Here is a 22632-nt window from a genome sequence, read left to right on the forward strand (position 1 = left end):
GGGGTGAGGCAGAGCAAAGCCAGGACTCTCTGCAGGGTTCTTGGCCCAAACTGTAGAGGTTGCCTTCTCTGGATGAAGCAGGGTCCAGGGGGTGCCGTGACGGCCCACATGGGTTACTGCACACGCTGCACCCAATAACGATGACCTAGAGCCTAGCAAAGGCTGAAGCAGGGACACAGCAGGCAATTCCACAGGCCCGGCCACCATCTGGCCTGCAGCTGGCACAGCTGCCCCAGAGGCAGGGATCTCACCTGCTCCCCTGCTTCCGACCAGCTGTGGGGCTCAGCGGCCCAGGTCGAAGCTTGGCGGCCTCCTCACACCCCCGGGTGTTAGAGGAGGGAATGAAGCCTCAGGGGAGGCCCGGTTTCCCACAGCCTCATGCGGGGGCCAGTGACCACCCGTTAGGCTGTCACCACCAAACGGTTTCGGAACAAGCCATGAAACACCCAATGGCCCTTTTTGCTTCTCTATAAAATACACAGGTCAACATCGAACAAAAACTCCAGCTATCGCCCGCATTCTGCGCTCAGTGGTTTTGGGCTCTGAGGCCTCAGGCAGGTCACTCCCCCCCGCTGTGCCTGGGGGGCAGGGCTCAGGACGAGTCCTCACCTGCTGTCCCTGTCAGTGTGACTGTTTTCCAGCCCCTAGGCCCATTCTCTGTCCCCAGCCTAGTCTGAATTTTCTTCCCTAGTCTATATTTTACTTTTTTTTTTAATTGAGATGAAATCCCCATGATAAAATTCATTAAAACTGTATGATTCTGTGTTTTTAAAATAATTTTTATTTTATTTTTTAAATATTTTCTTAGCTGTCCATTGACAACTAAGGAAATGTTTTAAATGGGCTTTATTTTACTTACTAATATGCAGCCCTGAGGATCGAACCCAGGGCCTCACGCATGCTAGGCAAGCGCTCTACCACAGAGCCACAACCTCAGGCCTTCTTTTATGTTTTATTCGTTTATTTCTCACTTTCCCAGAACTAGGGATTGAAGCCAGGGACCTGTGCTTGCTGGGGTCCCACAGGGTTTGTTTTGTGTGTTTTTTTGTTTGTGTGTTTTTTGTTTTTTATGGTACTGGGGATTGAACCCAGGGGTGCTCAACCACTGAACCACATCACCAGCCCTTTTTTAAATATTTTATTTAGAGATAGGGTCTTGCTGAATTGCTTAGGGCCTTGCTAAGTTGCTGAGGCTGGCTTTGAACTCATGATCCTCCTACCTCAGCCTCCTGGGCCGCTGGCCCATAAGGGTTTAGTACATTCAGAATGCCATGAAACCACCTCCCCTAATGTGAGGCAGATCATTTCAACACCCTCGAAAGGAAATCTAGTTCTCATAAAATCACGCCCTGCTCTCCTCCTAGCTCTTGGAAACTCCTAATCCACTTTCTGCCTTCTGTGGTTGCCTGTGCTGAACATTCCCTGTCCATGTGCTTCCACACCCTGCGGCCTCTGGCCTGGCTTCTTTCACTCAGCATCATGTTTTCGAGGTTCATCCATGTGGCAGCCTGCGTCAGTACTTTGCTCCTTTTGATGGCTGAGTAATGTTCCACCGTGTGATTGGGCCATATTTTGTTCATTCATTCATCTGTTGATGAGCATTTGGGTTGTTTCCACTTTTCAGCTGCTGTGAACTTTTGAGTATGAGGATTTGTTGACTCCCTGTTTTCAGTTCTCTTGGGCGGATACCTAGGAGCGGAATTTCTGGCTCATCGGGTGGTTCTATGTTCAAATTTTTGAGGAATTGTCAGACATTTTCCTTTTTTTTTTTTCTTTCTTTTTGCTTATCGTCCACCCCCACTGAAATGTCAGCTCCCCAAGGAATGGATGCTGTTTTCTTCCTGGCTGCTTCGCTGCTGGACAGCACCAAGCACGTTAGGTGAGCACGTGGGGCTCGGATGAATCACTGAGGCTCTTGGGCAATAGCTCTTGGATTCGCTGGGTGGTCTCAGTTTCCATGCATGGGAAGTGGGAACCAGTGAACTCAATTCTTCCCTTTGCAAGAACGTGTCCCCCCAGCCTGGGGGAGCAGCTCAGTACTAGAGTGCGTGCCTAACACATGTGGGGCCCTGGGTTCAATCCCCAGCACCAGGAGCCAGGTTGTGGCACATACCTGTAATCCCAGCTGCTCAGGAGGCTGAGCCCAGACAACTACAAATTCAAGGCCAGCAGGGGCCATCTAATGAGACCCTGTCTCAAAAAACAACAAAAATCAAAATAAAACACCAACACACACACACATACACACACACACATACTAAGAATTAGTCACCCTTTCTACTAAAACACCCAGAGCCCACAACTCCAGCCCAATATATAAATTCTTGATGTCTACCATGTATATCAAAGAATGTAGTTCTGTACTTCTGTCTTCCAGAGCCACTCAAGGGCTGGGATCAAGCACAGAGAGGGCGAGGGACTCCTAGTCATACAGCACAAGCTATAAGCTCTGGACTCTCAGGGAAGCTGAGTCAGAGTCAGTTCTTGGGGACCCCTGCCTTAGTTAGGGTGCCAAGGGGAGGGACAGGTCCACATCCAGGAATGGCCAGGACTGCTCTATAAAGTTGAGCCAACCTGTATCAGTCCGGTTTTTGTTACTATAATGAAATACCTGAGGCAGGCTAACTACAAAGAAAAGAGGTCTATTCACTCACAGTTCTGGAGGTTCAAGGGCATCATTCAGGCATCAGGCTGGCTCTGAGTAATGGTGGGAGTATATGCAGGGGGGTGGTCAAATGGCCAAACAGGAAACCAGAGTAAGAGGGAGGAGCCGTCTTCCAAACTCCCACTGGGCTCCACCTCTTAAGGATCTCACCACCTTTCAGTGCCTGGGCCCAAGCTCTCAATAATAACCACTACTACTACTACTACTACTACTATACTGGGAATTGAACCCAGGGGCGTTTTAACCACTAAGCTATATCCCCAGCCCTTTTTATTTATTTTTAAATTTAAAAAAAAAATTTTTTTTTAGTTGTAGGTGGACACAATGCCTCTATTTTTATTTATTTATTTTTATGTGGTACTGAGGATGGAACCCAGGGCCTCACCCATGCTAGGTGAGCACTCTACCACTGAGCCACAACCCCAGCCCCTATTTATCTTTAAATTTTGAGACAGGGTCCAGTTAAGTTGCTTAGGACCTCTCTAAGTTGCTGAGGCTGGCCTCCAACTTGTAATCCTCCTGTCTCAGCCTCCTGAGTTGCTGTGATCATGCACATGCATCACCATGTCCAGCTTAATATATTAATTCTTTTTTTAATATTTATTTTTCTTAGATATAGTTGGACACAATACCTTTATTTTATTTATTTATTTTTATGTGATGCTGAGGATCAAACCCAGGGCCGTGATGTGCTAGACAAGTCCTCTACCACTGAGCCCACAACCCCAACCCAATATATAAATTCTTGAGGGAGGGACACACTTAAACCATCCCCAAAGCATAGTACAACCTGAATATCTTCACTTAGTGGCAAAACAAACCAGAGAGATTGATTCCCAGTGGACTTTGGTGGAAGGGAGCCATCTCAGATTCCCTTTTGTTTTGTGGTGCTGGGTGTCAAACCCGGGGACTCGACTCATGCATGCTAGGCAAGTGCTCTACCATTGAGCCACATCTCCAGCCTTTCTTTGTTAGTATTAATAATGCAATGGCTGAGGGCTGGGGTTGTGGCTCAGCAGTAGAGTGCTCACCTCGCATGTGCAAGGCCCTGAGTTCAATCCTCAGCACCACATAAGAATAATATATATAAATGCGATGGCTGATACATTCTAGATGCTCACATGCTCACAACAGGTACTGGGTTCCATGGCTTCCCCCAAAAGTTATTCCCCCCTGGAACCATGAAATATAGTCTTTATTAGAAAAGGGTTTTTGCAGCTGGTCTGTGGTACACTCCTGTAACCCCAGCAACTCAGAAGGCTGAGGCAGGAGGATTGCTAGATTTAGGCCAGCCTCGGCAGTTTAGTGAGACCTTGTCTCAAAATAAAAAAAAATAAAAGGGCTGGGGATGTAGTTCAGTAGTAGAGCACCCCTGGGTTCAATCCCAGCACCACCAAAGAGAGAGAGAGAGACAGACAGACAGACAGACACAGACTTGGGCCCAGGGAGAGGCCATTAGATCATTGGGACCATGTTGTCCTGGGCAGGGATTGTGGTCCCCCAGTCTCTCTCTGACTTCCTGTGCAGAGATGGAATTCCTTACTTCCACACCCTCCCCTTCCATTGCCATCCACCATGAGGTGATGCAGCCTTTTTAAAGGAGGGGCCCTCACCAGAGCCTGCTCCATGCTCTTTGGACTTTCAGCCTCAGAAACTGTGACTGAGGCTTGGGGTGCAGCTCAGCAATCAAGCACCTGGGCAAAGTCGTGGATTCCATCCCAAGCACCAAAGCAAACCAAACCAAACCCTGAGGGTGAAATAAACCCCCTTTCAGGGCTGGGTTTGTGGCTCAGTGGTAGAGCACTTGCCTAACATGTGTGAGGCACTGGGTTCGATTCTCAGCACCGCATATAAATAAGTAAATAAACTAAAGGTCCATCAACAACTAATAAAAATGTTTTTTTAAAAAATAAAAAATAAGGGGGCTGGGATTGTGGCTCAGAGGTAGAGCGCTCACCTAGCATGCGTGAGGCACTGGGTTCGATCCTCAGTACCACATAAATATAAAATAAAGACATTGTGTCCACCTATAACTAAAAAATAAATATTTAAAAAAATAAATAAATAATAAAACAAACTTCTTTATAAAGCCAACCCGTCTCAGGCATGTCATTTTAAGAACACAAAATGGTCTAATACAGGGAGTGTTTTCAATGCCCAGAATCGTGCATCTGGTGTATTCTCAACCACACCCGGGAGTGGGGGCGGAGTTCTTACTGTCCCCACGTTTTAGGGGTGCTGGGGATGGAACCCAGGCCTTCATGCGTGGTAACTTCACTCTACCACCTAGTGACAGTCCCAGCCCCTTCTTTCTCTGTTTTACAGAGGAACTGGTCCTGACTCCAAGGCCGGCCTCACACTCAGCCAATGGGAGTGTCCTTTGGTGCGACCACTCGGGGGAATGCCATTTGGTGTTTGGCAACACCACCAGTCCTCTGCCTCCAAGGGTTCTGCAGCCATGGATTCCAACAAGTGCAGATGGAAAATATTCAAAAAATAAGTCGCGTCTGCACCCAACATGTACAGACGTTTAGTCTTGTCATTACTCCCTAAACAATAGAGTATAACAGCTATTTACACAGCACTGACATTGTGTTAGGTGTCATAAGTCATTCAGAGATGATTTAAAGTCTCCGGAGAGGACTGGGGGAGGAGCTCAGCGAGAGAGCACTTGCCAAGCAGGCACCAGGCCTGGCTCCCCCACCCGCACCTCAACAGATAGAAATGAAACAGCTCCAGGGAAGAACGTGCCCTGGTAGGTCACATGCAACTACCCGGCCATTTTACAGAGGGGACCTGAGTATCCCCAGGGGGCTCCTGGGCCAGTCCTCCAAGTCACCCTTGTAGGGAGGTATCCACCCACTCTGGGGCCCTGTCGTCCTATTCTTGGGCATCGGATGAGGAACTGTGTCTACTGTAACAAATGACCACAAACTGGGTGGCAATAAAAAAACCAGAAATGTGTTCTCCCACAGTATTGGAGGCCGGAGTCCAAAATCTAGGTGTCCACCAGGTTGGTCCTTATCCCCATGCGGACCTGAAGGGGAATCCGTCCCACGCCTGTCTCCTGACTTGTGGTGACAGAAGCAATCCTTGGAGTTCCTTAGCTGTGGCCATCACACTCCAATTCCTGTCCCCATGGTCACACGGCTATCTCCTTGTTTCTTACATTTCTATCTCTTCTCAAGACAGGCATTAGTCAAGGGTCCACCCTCCTCCACGTTCAGCTCATCTGGATCTTTACCTTAATTATGCCAGCAAATATCCTGTTTCCAAGTAAGGCCATATTCTATGGGGTACCATATAGACATAAAATTTGGGGACGGGGTGAGGCACCTCTCAACCCATTACATATATTTATTCAAAGAAAAGATGACATATTTTCACCAGAAGATATGAATACTAACTGCCCCAAACTGGAAACAGATCAAAGGACCATCAAAAGGTGATTTAATAGTCACATTGTGGAATACTATGCAGCAAGGAAAATGAAGACATCACTGCTCATATCTCCCATGAGTGGATCTCTCCAACAGTGAGTGAAGCAGGTAGACATATGAAGACATGCTGTGTGATCCTCTTGATGTGACGTTCATAAACGTCATATGGTCATAGAGCTTGAGACAGGGGCTACCTGAAACAGATTAACAGAGTGGAGGATTGACAATTGAGATGGTGGCATTATTAGATATACATTGCATCTTGTGAAAACTGATTTATTTTATTTATTTACTTATTATTTATCATTCTTTATTTTTTGCCATGTTGGAGATCATATCCCGGGCCTCACACATGCTAGGCAAGTGTTCTACCCCTGCACATCCCCAGCTCTTTTTTATTTTATTTTGGGATAGGGTCTCACTATGTGGCCCTGCTGGCCTGGGATTTGTGATCCTCCTGCCTCAGCCTCCCCACTAGCTAGGGTTACAGGCATATGCCACTGTGCCCAGCTAAGGTGATTTATTTCAATGGACTGAACATGATAAAGATCAGGGCTGGGGTGACCTCTAGGGGGTGACCAGTGGGGAGCAGGCAGGACAGAGCACCAGGGAATGGGGTACTGAACAACTGGGATTTGATTATAATCCCACCAGACAAGAACCCTGCCCGCATGCTGCAGAATATTCTAGAGTGCGTATCCTAACAAGGAAAGAAGAATCTGAGACGTGCCCATCAAACAACGACCAAGGCTCTTCCTGGGGGTGATAACTGCCATGAAGGCAGGTGGCTGAGACCCAGGGAGGAGGGACTGGTTCATCCAGGAGGTCAAGGAGAGGCTCTTTAAGGAGGTGACATCCCCTCTTCAGTAAGAGCAGAAGATGTTTTAGAATGTTCCAGAACATTCCAGAACATGGTGGAGAAGTCCACAATGCTCCCAAGCATTCCAGGTAGACATCATGTGGGCGGCCCTACTCCAACCCCAGAAGGGACAGAGGCCAGAGACCTTGTCGGATTGGCTCAGGGGAAGCGGGACAAGGCAGAGGAAGGCGGCGGAGTGTCGACAGAGATGTATGGAGAGCGGCTTCCTCGGTGTGTGGGACCCAGCTGTGGCCGAGACGCTTGTCGCATCTGGCAGAGGGACCATTTATTAAACCAATCATCACACAAGCAAACAAGCAGCCACTAAATTGTCAACATGATAAAAGCTTGAGTTGGGGCATTGTGACTGGGGGAGGGGGCTGGACTGAGCAGGGAGGTCACACAAGGACATTCAAGCCAAAGCCAGAGGATGGCAGAGGGAATGGGCTTCAGGCACAGGGACTTGTGGGGACAGGAGGAGGGGAAGGACGCCAGGAAGTACCTGGGCGGCCTCAGGTGGGCCTTGGCCTGAACTCCCCAAATCCTCGGAAGAGACAGACACAAGTCCCCATCCTTCCTCCAAGTGTTTGGAGTGTCACTTAAGTGCCTGCTGGAGGCCAGGGACATTCCCGCTCCCGCCCTCCCCCAGCAGATCACCACCCCCAGCCAGATCTCTGTCCCTGTTGCCAAGGAACAGAATGGTCTGTTGCCTTGGCAACCCTGTGCTACCCGGACGCATGGGTGCTCCTTCCAGTTGTCATGACACCAGCCACCCACCCGTCACCACCAGGTCTAGTGTGTGACGTGGGAGGAAAGTGGAGGGAGGGGCAGAGCCCTGGGAGCAGATAGTAAACTGAGGCTCAGAGACTGCTTCAGGCGGGTCCTTGGCCACACATTTAAGGGGCACTCTCTCCCCTGGGACCCCAGCACGGGCCCTGGACGGGAGCCTGGGCAAAGCAGCCCGGGGTCTCCCTGAACCAGTAGGGCCCTTCGCCAGCATCCCAGAGGTCCCTGTGGTCTGCATCTGTGGGTGCTGGGACCACAGCAGACCCAGCTCTGCAGGGCACGTGGGCTGGACCAGGGAGAAGCAGGGGAGTAATGGAGCCACCAGAGGGAGAGGAGGCCAGGAGGGAGGGACCGGCCCCAAGGCAACCTGAGACCGGCAAAGTTCATCAAGGAGCCCAACTAGGCTCCTAAGGAGGATGCGTTCCAGGCAGAGTCCCTGCAGGGCCCTGGGGGGCCTGGGGTGTGGCCAGGGAAGTGCAAATGGAGGGAGGAGGGAGAAGGGGGGGGTCACACACAACCTCCAACACACTGCTCCAGGACAGCACAGGCGTACCCAGGACCCCTCCACCCTGGTCCCCGGGCAGCTGGGCAGAGCACATGTACACACCCTCTGGGGTTTTTGTTTGTTTGTTTGTTTGTTTGTTTTTGGTTCCTGAGATTGAACTCAGGGGCACTCAACCACTGAGCCACATCCCCAGCCCTTTTTTATATCTTATTTAGAGACAGGGTCTCACTGAGTTGCTTAGGGCCTCGATAAGTTGCTGAGGCCGGCTTTGAGCTCACGATCCTCCTGCTCAGCCTCCTGAGCTGCTGGGATGACAGGTGTGCCCCACTGCATTTAGCCACCCACCCTCCTTTTTAGATCCACTGGGACACCCTCTCTTCCTCCCAAATTCTACCCATCCCTCAGAACCCCCCTCCCCGCCACCTCTTCCAGGCAGCCAATGCTCACTTTCTGTTGGGAGGTTCCAACACTGCAGGAGACAGAACTCATGGTTTGAACCCTGCCTGGAGTTACTCATTCTCCACTCATGAAGCATCTGTCGGGGTCAAGCTCCCACCTGGTCACTGGAGATTGGAGAACTAATCCCCTCCGGCTGCAAATGCAGCTTAGTGGTAGAGCACTTATCCAGCTCGTGCAAGGCTGAGTTTAATCCTCAGTGCCACCAAATACAAAAATAAATAAAAGAATCGATGGTCCGGACACAGAATACAAAATGAATTTTTAAATATCTGTAGTCCAGTTGTGGTGGTGTTCACCTGTAGTTCCAGCAACTCAGGAGGCTGAGGCAGGAGGACCACAAGTTTGAAACCAACCTGGGCAACTTAACAAGACCCTGTCTCAAAATATAAAAGAAAAAGGACTGGGAATGTGGCTTAGTGGCAAAACACCCCTAGGTTGAATCCCAGTGTCAGTAAATACATACATATATACAAAATACTCTTGGAAGGAGAGCTCAGTCTCGAGGAACAGGAGAGACAAGAGAGAAAGGGATTAAATGTTTCAGTTTCAAGAAGGCTAACACAAACTGACATTAGCCAAAAATTGAGGAAAAATGTGGGCTTCAGGCACAGCTTGATCTAGGACTTCCACTCATGACCTGAGGTCATTGTTTCTCTTCATTCCTCTGACAGGCATTGTCATTGCAGTGACAAGTGGCCCTCAGTTGCTCCAGGTTTACATATTCCCAATTCAGCAACACTAATCTACAGGACATATCTTTTCTCCCTATGAATCCCACACCTGAGGAGACTTAGGTCATGCTGTTTGACATCCCCTGAGACACACAGGCCAACAATCAGACCAAACCAGACATCTGTTAGGAAGGAGGAAGAGGGCAACAATGTGGCGAGGACGTCCCAAGTTCATGACAGCATTAAACCCAAGCAGAAGGGAAGCGATGGCAAAGGCCCAATGGCTGGACCGTGCCATCAGGAACGGGGACAATGAGCCCATTTTTGCCTTCAAGACTAACTGATGGGAGGGATGCAACAGGAGACATAGTCACCCCATCATCAAGGACTGAAAGCCCTTTAGCAGCTAAGAAATTAGGTGGTGTCTGAGCCGGGGGCGGGGGCGCACACCCGTAATCCTAGCAGCTTGGGAGGCTGAAGCAGGAGGATCCCAAGTTCAAAGCCAGCCTCCGCAAAAACGAGGCCCTGTCTCTAAATAAAATATAAGATAGGGCTGGGGGTGTGGCTCCGTGGTTAAGCACCCCTGGGTTCAATCCCTGGTACCAGAAACAAAAGAAATCAGGTGGCCTTTGAGGCAACAGGGAGTCATGCATGGGGGGGGGGACGGTCACAGAGGAGGGACATGGGCCTTATCAAATTGCAGCTCAGTGGTTCAGTGCCCCTGGGTTCGGGGACCTGTAGTGTGACCCCTCCGGTGGGTCCTGGCTTGGAGCAGGTGGACCCGGCAGCCCGCTGGAGGCGGGCAGGGGGCCTGGAGAGGAGGCAGGTGCAACTGTTGGGCAGAAAGGGATGACAGCTTGGGCCTGCGCGGTTGCCATGGGAACAACAAGACGCGCGTGGGCTGGAGGGATGCTTTGGAGGCCGGGTGCTGGGACAGTCCTTGGTGATGGAGGGAGAGGGGGGGAGGACCAAAGGGCATCAAGATGCTGCTCAGGCGTCCAGGACCACGAGGGTGGGAGGTGGAAGGCAGGACGGGACATGCAGGGCCCCTCAGAGCTGAGCTGACCACCCCCCACCCCCGAAGCCACCGAAGCCGATGGCCGGGACAGCTGCCCGACATTGTGGAGGTGCTGCTTCTGTTTTTCTGTTATTTTTCGGTGCTGAGCACCCCCCACTGAACTGCCTCCAGCCCCTGGGGACGAACTTCAGGCCACTGAGCTGTATATTTAAAACTCCTAAGTCTCGGTTTTTCAGTCTGGTTTGAAGTCAGCTCCTGCCTAGCACATGTGAGGCCCTGGATTCCATCCCCAGCGCTGCACAACGAATAAATAAATCACCCAAATGGCAAATTGTCATGTTATATAATCATCCCAAAATATCAGTCAGGCACTGGTCCCCAGACCCCCCATGGATACCGAAATTCACAGATGCTCCAATCCCTGATAGAAAACCGTACAGTGTTTGCATAGAGCCTCTCCACATCTTCCTGCACACTTTATTTTATTTTTGTGTGATACTAGGAATGGAACCCAGGAGGATGCTACCACTGAGCTATACTCCCAGCCCTTTTCTATCTATCTATCTGTCTGTCTGTCTGTCTATCTATCTATCTATCTATTTAGACAGGGTCTCACTAAGTTGCTGAGGCTGGCCTCAGACTTGCAATCCTCCTGCCTCAGTCTCCTGAGTCGCTGCACTTACAGGCCTGCGCCACTGCACCTGGCTTCTCCAGTAGACTTTAGATCATCTCTAGGTGCCTTAGAATACTAATAGAATGTGAATGCTGTGTACATAGATGTTAGACTATATTGTTTAGGGAATAAGGATAAGTGGAAAGTCTATATATGTTCAATACGGGTGCCAATTTAAAAAAAAAAAAGCAAAAACAAAAACTTTTTTTTCAGTTTTGATGGACCTTCGTTTATTTATAAGCGGTACCAAGAATTGAACCCAGTACCTCACACACGCAAGGCAAGTGCTCGACTAGTGAGCCACAAATCCAGCCCCCAAATGCAAATTTTTCAAAATATTTATTTATTCATGTATCTTTAGTTTTAGGTGGATTCATTAGTTTTGTTTTTATGTGGTGCCGAGGATCGAACCCAGGGCCTCATGCATGCTAGGCGAGCGCGCTACCACTGAGCCACCACCCCAGCCCCACAAATGCAAATTTGTAAAATCAATTTTTAGTTATAGATGGACACATGCTAGGCAAGCACTCTACCACTGAGCTATAACCCCAGCAGAGACAATTTTTTTACAAAGATTTTTGATCCACAGTTGGTTGAATCCATGGATTTAGAATATATAGAGCTAGAGGAATGACTGTGTATTTTACCACAATTTAAAAAAATACGGGGCTGGGGATGTGGCTCAAGCAGTAGCGTGCTCGCCTGGCATACATGCGGCCCGGGTTTGATCCTCAGCACCACATACAAATAAAGATGTTGTGTCCGCTAAAAAAATTTTAAAAAAATAAATATTAAAATTCTCTCTCTCTCTTTAAAAAAAAAAAAAAGAGGCACCAGGCACAGTGGTGTACACCTGTCATGTCAGCAACTTAAAAGGCTAAGGCAGGAGGATCCCAAGTTTGAGGTTAGCCTGGGCAACTTGGTAAGATCCTGTCTCAAAATCAATTTAAAAAGGGCTGGGGTTGTGACTCAGGGGTAGAACACTCCTGGATTCAATTATCAGAATTGAAGAAGAAGGAGAAGGAGAAGAAGAAGAAGAAAGCTATAAACTGTTAAGACAGTATTACAACAGCAACATCTATCAGTAACTCATGGTTGGTTGTCCACACACCAATTAAGAACAAATTGAGGGGCTGAGGTTGTGGCTCAGTGGTAGGGCGCTTGCCTAGCACGAGCAGGACCCTGAGTTGGATCCTCAGCACCACATAAAAATAAGTAAACAAAATAAAGGTATTTGTCCATCTACAACTAAAAAAATACATATTTTTTTTAAAAAAAGAACAAATTGAGCCAAGCAGTGGAATCCCAGTGGCTTGGGAGGCTGAGGCAGGAGGATCATGAGCGCAAAGCCAGCCTCAGCAAAAGCAAGGTGCTAAGCAACTCAGTGAGACCTTGACCCTGTATATAAATAAATAAAATTCAAAATAAATACAAAAGAGGGCTGGGGATGTGACTCAGTGGTCGAGTGTCCCTGAGTTCAATCCCAGTACCCCGCTCCCCAAAACAAAGAACAAATTGAAATTGGCACAGTGGTGCATGCCCGTGATCCCAGCATCTTGGGAGGCTGAGGCAGGTGGATGGCAAGTTCAAGACCAGCCTCAGCAGCTTAGTGAGGCAACCTAGTGAGATCCTGTCTCAATTAGAAATAGAAAAGGCTGGGGATGTGGCTCAGTGGTAGAGCACACCTGGGCTTAATACACAGTACCACACACAGAGAAAAATCTCACTTCTACCAATCACATACCCAGGCAGTTGTAGGTGATGGGTTCCTAACATTTCCATCATCAAAGAAAGTTCTACCAAGTGGTACTGGGCCGGCTTCCTTCTCAACTGTGCCCAGGTGTCATTTCCTGGGTGACTTTCCTTGGACTGCTAAAATCTCATATGGGGCCCCAAATGACAACCGGGGCCCATGTTGAATTGATATTCACGTACCAGCCAGGGCCCCACAGCAAGCAACGCTCAGAACAGACAGAAAGATGATTCAGAAGAGTTATGATAAAGGCCACAGCCTGGGTAACTACTGGGAATGTGTGGCATGCAGGGTGAGCGGGAACAGGAGCTGTCCCCATGCCCAGGCTGAAGACCCCCAGACACAGACTAGAAAGTGGGCTGCCCAGCCAAGCTGTGATTTTCTTTAATTTATTAATTTAATTTAGTTTTGAGATAGTCTTACTAAGTTGCCCAAGCTGGCCTCCAACTTGTGATCCTCCTGCCTCAGCCTCCTGAGGAGCTGGGATTACAGATCTGCACCACTACTCCCAGCCAGAGCTGTAGTCTGGGATCTGGGGATGCCAGGAGGGACACCACCTGTTCTCTCCTCATCCCCCACCAGCAAGGGAAGGCAGAGGACCCAAGTGAATCTACCTTCTAGGACACAGGGCCGGATGAAGGGAAGGGGAGCTGACACCCAGTCCTGGGCTCCTTCTGACTTGCTTTCTGGCTGCCATTGCTCTCCCACCATCCCCCACGGTCCATCAGTCAACCTGGGGCCCTGGAAACCTCCCCCACCACTGCCTGTGAGCCAGGACTGGGTCCTTTATCCCACACCTTGTTAGGGGCTAGGGCCAGCACCAGCCAGGAATCTCAACAGAGACCAACGCCAGTCCACTGAAGCTACAGGGGTCATCTGGAAGGATCTGGGGAAATATGCAGATTTTTTTTTTTTGGTTGATTGTATTTTGGTTCTCTCTATTTTAGTTGTAGATGGACACAACATCTTTATTTTATTATTTTATCTTTATGTGGTGCTGAGGATCGAACCCAGGGCCTCACGCATGCTGGGCAAGTGCTGTACCACTGAGCCCCAGCCCAGCCCAGCCCTGTATCTTTGGGTTTTAAGCAGGATGTGCCCATACCAAGGTGAAGACACCCCTACCCTTCATGAGTCCTCCCGGGTGCAACGTGCAGAGGGAAAAGGCCACATTGGGTGTCCTCAGGGAAGGGCATAGACAGTGCCCTGAGACTCTCCCCAGTGGACAGGAACTCTGTCCCTCCAAGAAAGGGGCATGGAAGCCAGATGGTCACATCACCAGGCAGCCTCTTCAAGATGTCTCACAGGGACCCTGGGGCCTAGGAAGGGGCGCTGGTCTACCCAGACCAGGCAGGTGACTGGAGCCACTTTCTCAGGGCCATGCCTTCACTGGGAGCGCAATCTGCACCAGGCAGCAGGAGAAGGCAGCTGGTTTGTGGCCCTCTTGCCCGTGAAAACTTCCAGGGACTTTTCTTGTGTCAGAAAGGGCACAGCGGGCAGGGGACACGGCCACGCTCAGGCCACTTCTCCCAGAGCACACAGACAGACAGAAGCAGGCTCAGTCCAAGGTCCTTTATATACATGGTTTATTCCTCTCCAGCCCCAGTCAGCCCTCTCCACGTCCTCCCTCCCTCTCCTGGGGGGCTGGGTCTCTAGGGAGGGGAAGAAGGGAGAAGCCCTGATAGGAAGTGGCTCCCCTTAGCCCTCAGCCCCCCAGAGAGGGGAGAGAGAAAGAAGAAAGGTGACACAAAACGGGTTCAAATACTCAGAAAGCCACACGATGAAGGACAAGAAGAGCAGACCCCAAAGAAGCAGGATGGAGGAACAGGGCCAGGCCACCCCACCCCGCCAGGCATCGTGCCCCAGGACCTGGTGGAGAGAGGGATGGGACTGGGGGAGGGAAGCCCAAGGACGGTCCCACGCTGACCTTGGACTCCCAGGCGCAGGGCAAGCGAGGCCAGAAGGGCCTCTGAACGTGGCAATGCTCGGGCCAACCGAGGCCTACAGCTTGGTCAGGTCCAGCTTCAGCTTGTAGGGCGGGGGGCTGTCCTCACAGGTGTGTGATGGCGGAGGGTAGAGGGGCCAGTCTGGCTCCACCATGAAGCCCTTGTGCTGCTCCAGGGTCAGGGGCTAAGGCAAGAAGGGCTCCTGAGTGCCCCAGCTAGCCAGGGCCTCGCCGCCAGGAGAGGATGGCCCAATCTAGAACCAGGGAACAGTCCCTCTGCCACCCTCCTGCCCCTGGCCCCGCCCACCTGGAACTTGAGGTGCTGGCCTGGTGCGGTCACCAGGGTGGAGCAACTCAGCCACAGCATCACCAGCACAGACAGGAAGAGGCAGCAGGCCAGGATCCAGCGAGGCAGCCCCGAGCGCCTGTCCCACCCCACAGGCACCGCTCAGAGGTGGCTGCAGGGCTCAGGGAGAACCTCTCCTCCGCTCCCACCTCCAGCCCACCCCCAGGGTCCTGCCACCCACCGGGACATGCAACTGAGGAAATCGTTGTCCTGCGGCTCTTCAGACTCCACCTTGACCTTGCTGCTGGTCTTGACGCGTATCTTGGCCTTTCTCACCTTGTCCAGGGGGCCCACCGGGTCTGAGAGAGAGGTCATTTCTCAGGGACCCCCAGGCCTCCACCAAGAGATCATGAGTGAAGAAGGGAGGCCAGTGCCTGGGGCAGTAGGACATGGAGTTCTGGAATGGAGATCAGAACCCTGGAGATGGGCCATAGAACCGGAAGGATGGACCAAGGAGGCCTGGAGATGAATCAAGGAATCCTTGGAAGTGGACCAAGGAACCCTGGAGATGGACCCTGGGAGAAGAACCATGGGACCCTGGGGGGTAGACCATGGAACCCTGGGAGATGGACCAAGGAAGGCTGATGATGGACCCTGGGAAATGGACCATGGAACCCTGAGGGATGGATGAAGGAACCCTGGAGATACAAGGAACCATGGAGATGGACCCTGAGACCCTGGGAGAGGGACTGTGAAACCCAGGAACTGAGGATGGGAATCCCGATCCTATAAGGCTCTCTTGCCAATTGGAATCCTGTGACAGTGGGGGACAAAGCACTGGTGCAGTTGAGCCTTACCCACTTACCCACGTGCACCTCCAAAGCCTCAGGGTGAGATCCCCTCCAGGTCACCTCCACTCGCTGCAGATGGCCCCCCTGGAACCCAAGGCTCTCGACTACAGGCTGGGTCTGGGTCGAGAATAAGACAGCACAGAGAGGTTGCTTCAAGGGCACCGTGAGCCCTGCAGGCACCTCGCTGGGTCCCACTTGGCTACAATGTCTCCTGCCAGGCTGATACCTAGTTCCATTAGGGGGAAGGTAGGGAGGATCCCACCCCACGGGCAGGGGGTTGATGCTACTCCCTGCTTTCTTGGACCCCTCCACCTGCCTAAGCACCATCCTTCAGTTCATGAAATAGCAAGGTGACTCAGGACAAGCCAACAGAATAACAAACTGGCTGGTATGGTCAAATGACCCCGCCAGGACCAATCATAATAAATCCCAGCTCAGTAAAAACCCTAGAGGGGTTGTAGTCTAGAGCCTCCAGCACCCTCCCTGTGGTCAGGAGGGAAAGGCATGCCTGGAAATGAAGCCACTACAGAGGAAAGCTGAGTCAAGGGTGGAGTAAAACACTGAGCTCCTGGATCCAACTGTGCCTGAAGCTTTTCTCACCTTCGACTTTGCATGAGCCAAGAGTCAGTACATCCCACCTTTCACCCTGACCACCCACCTAGCACTCGTGGCCGCTTCTAGAGCTCTCACCTGGAACACCACCACCTTCCCATTGTCAGTCTGCAGGTAGTATGTCCAAGTGGAGGAGACGAAACCCTGGGCCGAGTTGACAAGGTCATTGCAGAGGGTGGAAAATAAGTCCAGGAGGGATAAGGCCCCACTAGGAGTTTCCAGGACCTTTCTCTGGTGAAGGGAGACCCAAACATGGAAATGTCAACAAAGAAGGGCATTAGCCCTTGGGAAGAGGGCTAGAGGAATTCTCTGTATTCAGATGTGGCTGAGTGGTTTGGGGCAACAAAGACTCCATCTAATAAATGTAGACTTTGCTCAGCATTTGGCTTGCAGTGTGCCCCAGGGGGACTGGATCGCCCTCTCTGACCCTTAAAATGGGGATGATTCTCTTCCCTCATGGGATGGCCACAAGAGTTCCATTAGGATGTCTGCCAAGCACCTGGCATAGCACAAGCTCCTAAGGAAGAGTAGCCACTATTACTAAAAATCTCATCCCTGTTATTATCATCATTAGTATTATTACTACTACTGTTTTGGTGCTGGGGATGGACCCCAGGGGCCTCTCCCTGCTAGGCAAGTGCTCTGCCACTGAGCCACGCCCCCATTCCATAATTATTCAAATGTGGATAGTGTCAAGGAGTCCTGAATGGGTAGGGGACATTGCAGTTTTCTTTTCTGAACAGTAGAAATCTGGAGGGGGAGAGCAATGTGGGTGAAGGGGGAGACTTTCTGGGGAGTTCTAGTCTGCGAGTCTCTGGCTGTGTCACATGTCTTCTCGAGCCTCAGTTTCCCCGGATGGGGTGATGCATCGCCTTATTGAAAGACTAGGACAGGTTTTTTTTTGGGAGGGAAGGGGTACTGGATTGAACTCAGGGGCACTCAACATCCCCAGTCCTATTTTGTATTTTATTTAGAGACAGGGTCTCACTGAGTTGCTTAGGTGCCTCACTTTTGCTGAGGCTGGCTTTGAACTCATGATCCTTCTGCCTCAGCCTCCCGAGCCGCACCTAGGAGAGTTTTTACCGTCCCCAGTTGTGCGTGTGCTTGGGAGCGCAGGCCTCCCTGAACCTCAGCTCTAAGCCCCTCTAAATGACAATGGCTACCTTTTTGTCACAGGAAAACTGCTTCGACCAGCACCAGGTAACTTTGGTAGCCTGGTGGCAGCCACAAGCCGTGGTGGCATCAATCTTGACTTTTGCACAGTCCTAACTGTGTGACCTGGGCAGTTGCTCCTTGGGCCATCAAATGAGGGTGACAGTCTGCTGCTTCTGAGTGGCTTGAGGAATTTGGGACAGGCTACAGTAGGCCTGGAGCTATATAAATATTTGATGAACGGTGACTATTGTCTGCCACTTACAGCCACTTACTCCTAGGAAGGTGGGGGGGGGGAGCAGAGGAGGAGGGGCGATAAGTTCCGTGTCACAGAGTTTACAACTGAGGTTGGAGACATGACAGGGCTCAGTTGAGGTCACCTAGTAGGCCTAGAATGGAACCCGGATGTAGGTTCAGATGACCGGGTGCGCCCAGGAGCCAGACTGGGAGGGAGCCCACCTTCTGCTCCAGCTGAAGATCCTGCTCCGGCTCAGGGGACTGGCTCCAGCAGCCCTCGCGGCAGGCCCGCTGCTCCGTCTCCTTCACGTAGGCTTCCACACAGGCTGCAGGGGTGGGAGGCGTGACCCGAGCGGCCATTCCCAGGCCACCTCTCCCCACCCTGGCCCAGCTGGCCAGCCCCGCCGACCCTCACCTGCTTCGCATTCAGTCTGGGTGGCGTTGGGCTTGGAGCTCTTGGCCACGAATCGGCAGATGGAGAAGAGACGGCAGCCACGCTCACAAGCGCTGATCAGCACCGCCTTGTCATACGGGGACTCTGAGGGGCTCGGAAGCCCCGCCTGGGGGAGGGGTGACACCGGTTCAGGCCAGCGGGGGGGGGGTAAGGGGGGGTAGGAGATGCAGGCATGGGGGTTGGGGGAGAAGAAGGTTTGGCCCCTCCCCCAATCTAGGGAGTTTGAGGTGAGGTTCGAGAAGGCTAAGGATTTGGGGGAACAGTCTCTTAGCTCTGAGGAAAGGAAGCGGGAGACGGGGGGGGGGGGGGTTGGCTAGAGAAGCACAATGGAAGATCTGGGGGAGCTGAGTGGGCCCCTCTCGGGATCCCAGGGAGGAGGAGGATTGAGGAGTCTCAGGAAGGGCACTCAGAGACGGAAATTTGTCACCCTTTGCATCAGGTTTGGGGGTCGATGATGAGTGGGGGCTGGTAAGTCAGAGGGGGAGGTAGGGGTAAGGATGTAGGAGTCGGGTGGGGAGGACCATCAGGCCTGACGAAAGCAAGGACTGGCCTGTCAACAGCCCTTGCGCAGCATAGTGCGATGGGATCCCGGGAGGTGGCCTCCGTCCCATCCTCCCTACCACTCCCTACCCCCGCTAGGAAGGACCCCCCCGCACACATACACAGGCATACACGGCCCTCATCCGAGGGATCTGCATCGCCAAAGCCCCTACTAGAGGGACTCCCGTAGCCCCCTCCTCGCGTAGAAATACCCCTATCCCCGTCGGAGGGACCCTCAGCCTCTCCCCCACCGTTGGGACCCCTCCATTCTCGACTCCTCCCCTCTCGCTCTGGTCCCAGAGAACCGCTTCCCCAGCCCCTCCCCCATCGGAGAGATTCAGGGTCCCCCCAGTTGGCGCCGCAAGCGATTCACCTGCAAGGGCCGTGGGCCGGGGTCGCGCTCGCGACACCGCTGCTGGCAGTTCTGTGTGTCCCCGAGCTGTGGGGCGAAGGGGTCGCGAGCGGGCGGCGCGGAGGCGGCGGGCGGCGATGCCAGCAGGAGTAGCACCAGCAGCGCCGGCATCAGCGCCACCGCAGCCATGGCAAGGGGATGCGCTGGGGGCGCGGGAGACTCGGGCTCCGGGGCGGGAGCCGAGGATGCAGCGGCGGCGGGGACCGGGACGCTGACGTCACCCGAGCGAGGCAGCCTGGGAAGGGGGGGTGGAGGATGCGGAGAACCCGTGCGGAGAGCGGCGCTGCGGCACCGTCGGGGGCGGGCGGGGTGGGGCAGGTGGATCTCGGCCACCAACGTCTGTGCCACCTTGAGGGTCCCACGAGTGGGGGCATCTCTGCCAGCCCTAGGGGACAAAAGACAACAAATAGGGTGATGTGATGAGCCGGGGGTCAATTCTCCAGGGATGTCAAGGAGAGCCTCGCCTAGAAGGCGACATTTGAGCCGGCGGGACGTAGAAGGGCAATTCAGGCAGAGGGAAGAGCCAGGACCCTGGGGCAGGGAAGAGCTCATTGAAAGAAGGGAAGGTAGGAGGATCGCAGGGCTGAAGCCGAGCCAGAGAGGGGAATCGAAAGGTGAGAGCCGCAGGACCTGGTCGGCGAAAGCTGGCATCTTCTCCTTTGGCATGTTCTACGCCAGTTCAGAGGGTGGTGCCTTGTGGGCGGCGCGCCTCCTCCAGGAAGCCCTTTTTGCCTCTCCACTAGCCCCTCCCACCACTAGCTTCGCCTCGGATGGCCCAGTCTGGATTCAAACTTGGGGAAACCGGTCCCTGTCCCCTAGATTGGGAGCCACTCGCCCTAGGACTCAGTGGGAAGGAACACAGAGATGTACACAGAACTATTGCAATGTCTAATTCTCGTGGGAAAACTTGGGGGGGGGGCAATCAGGGACAGTTCTGGCTTTCATAGCTGCCACACCCCATAGTGACAGATTGGATCTCCAAGAGAAGAATATCGGGTTAGGCGGTCCACTCAGCTTCCTCTCCTTTAGGCATGAAAAGGGGGCGCTGCCTCTAAACCTTGGTCCTCTGAGAAGTTGTCCCAGGTCTCGCTGGCGTGCCTGACGCAGGTGCTTGCAGAGGTCGCGCTGAGCCGAGGCCCGCAAGTCCCTATCGACGCTCCGCCCCCGCAGACGGGGCGGCTGCCTTGCAGGGTCGGCGGGTCAGAGGGCGCCGCAGGTTCCGGCTGGGAAGGAGGAGACTGGGGGGCGGGCTGGCGCGCCCCCTTCCCCGGCCGGCCGTCTCGCTTTCATCTCCGCGGCCCCAGCCGGCCCCCAAGTGGCTTAATCAGGCGCGGCTGTGCCTGGCGGACCCCGAACATCTGGATCCCGGCGCGGCCCCTCCCCCGCCCCGCCCCGCCCCTCCCAGGCTAGGCCGCCCGGACCCAGCGGTGAAGGCCTCCTGCCCTGCGTTTGCTGGAGAATCGAGCCCGGGAACCCGGCAGCTAACCCACCGTTGCGCCAGGCCCACGCCTCCAGAAGCTTCCCAGTGTACTATGACCAGTATTGTCCCCCATTTCACAGGTGGGAGACTTAGACTCCCAGACTCTTGGGCAGAGCCAGGATTCAAGTCCACACATGCCAGTTCAGAGTCCCGAGCGTTTAACCCTTTCACAATCCCTGTCCTTCATTCATTTCAAACAAAACACTTCTCGCAACAGCCCTCTAAGATAGGTAGTAGTGGCTTTGTCCTATTTCCAAATTAGGAAATTGGAACCCAGTGGGTGGCTCAGGTGACAAGTCAGAGAACAGAGCCCGGCAGAGCCCTACGAAACCTCGTAGGGTGTGTGATGGGGGGACTTTAGACATAAGAAGCGTTGTTTAAAGCGCAAAAGGAAGGAGGGACCCCTCGCACCCTTTTGCATAAGGGGAAACTGAGGCTGGAGGGATTCGACCTTTGGCCCAGGTTGCCCGCGGGCAAAGGAAGAGAGTTGGCCGCCCACTCCTCCGCCTTTCCGCGCCAGGAGGCCGCTGGAGGGGAGAGGAAGAGGACTTGACCCCGGCCCCCCAGGTGAGCCCCCGCGCCCCTCCTGCAGTTCCCGAGGGAGCCGGTCCAGGTGAGGGGCGGGCGGGCCGGCGGGCGGCCGGGGTCGGGTTTCAGGAAATCCGCCGACATTCCTTCGGGGCTTAAGAGGGAAAGTTGACTCGGCGCCGCCCCTCGCCCCCCCCCTCACTTCCTACCCCCCGGGGCGGCCCGGCGGGGGCGGCGGGCGGGGGGCACTGCGGCCGGCCCCGGCGTGAATCAGCGGCCCGCCAGGCCTCCGGGAAGCGGCAGCCGAGGTCAGGGCGGACGGCGGACAAGCGCCCTTTGTCCCTTTCCGCCCTCACCACGACCCTGTTGACCCCCACCCCCAAGCCGGGTCCAAGCTGGGGAGGAGGCAAGGCACCGTGGCGCCGCGGTTTGCTGACGGCTGGAGGGGAAAGAGGGGTGCAGCCGCTCTCCGGCCAGCGGTGCCCCTCCAGTCTTTGGAGTTTCTTCAGGGTGCAGAGGGGCAGGGCACGTAGGCCTCCCCTGCCCTGAGGCACACCAGCCCAGCCCAGGACCCCGCTCAGCTCTGGTATTCCCCAAGCCTCCCCTCCAGAGCCTGAAGTTCAGAGCACCTAACTCTGAGACCCAGGAATAGGGACTCCCCAAGCTCAGCCTCCAGGGTGGAAATTACACAGCCCAGGGCACACACAGGCCTGAAACCCACAACCAGACCCTTATCCCAGGACAACCAGCCTCCACTTCAAAGCAGCCATGGGGATGGGTGGTAGCAGATTGGGAGAGGCAACTCTCTGCTATCTGCACTCCTACCTGCTTAGGGGTCCCACAGGACCCTGAAAGTGCCTTTTGCAACTGCCCTACCCTGATGCCTCCTCAGTGCCCTGGCATCACCAGGTGCTGGGACTTGAAACACCCCCATCCTGACCCAGAAGTGACTTTTGGTTGGAGGACCTAGGAAGAGCCCTTCCCCCACCCCATGGAGGGACCCTCCCTTCATCTTCCCCTCAGTACATTCCCAGCCACCTTCAAGGACTTGGGTCAATATTTGCCAGAAGTTTCTTCATCCCTGGTTCCTTTTCCTGACCAAAAAAAAAAAAAAAGGTGGAAGAAGGGGTTAAGTTGCTGGGGTACCCAGGACAGGGAAGGGTGCGTCTTGGGGTTATAAGTCAAAGGTATGGGGTAAAGTTCACCCAAAGATTACATTCCAGGATGGAGATGGACAGACTAGGGAAATGGTTCATACCTTTCTATGGGTAAGGACCAGAGAAGGACGTCTACTAGTTTGGATCAC

General features: G+C 53.3%; 1 protein-coding gene across 1 annotated transcript; it reads right to left on the reverse strand.

Annotated features, from left to right (window-relative positions):
* Positions 1-14398: 14398 nt before the first annotated feature.
* Tmem59l (transmembrane protein 59 like) lies at positions 14399-19516 on the reverse strand. The gene is made up of 8 exons (XM_046437523.2): positions 19280-19516; positions 18328-18472; positions 18135-18238; positions 16602-16754; positions 15926-16028; positions 15302-15419; positions 15082-15199; positions 14399-14959 (listed from the first exon to the last, which is right to left on the reverse strand). Exons 1-8 carry the CDS (start codon positions 19445-19447, stop codon positions 14831-14833), a joined length of 1038 nt encoding a protein of 345 aa, XP_046293479.2. The 5' UTR covers positions 19448-19516; the 3' UTR covers positions 14399-14830.
* Positions 19517-22632: the final 3116 nt, after the last annotated feature.

This window comes from Marmota monax, unplaced genomic scaffold (genome assembly GCF_021218885.2).
Source record: "Marmota monax isolate L192 unplaced genomic scaffold, Marmota_monax_Labrador192_F-V1.1 WCK01_AAM20220418_F8-fsc00021, whole genome shotgun sequence".
Classification (NCBI taxonomy): domain Eukaryota; kingdom Metazoa; phylum Chordata; class Mammalia; order Rodentia; family Sciuridae; genus Marmota; species Marmota monax.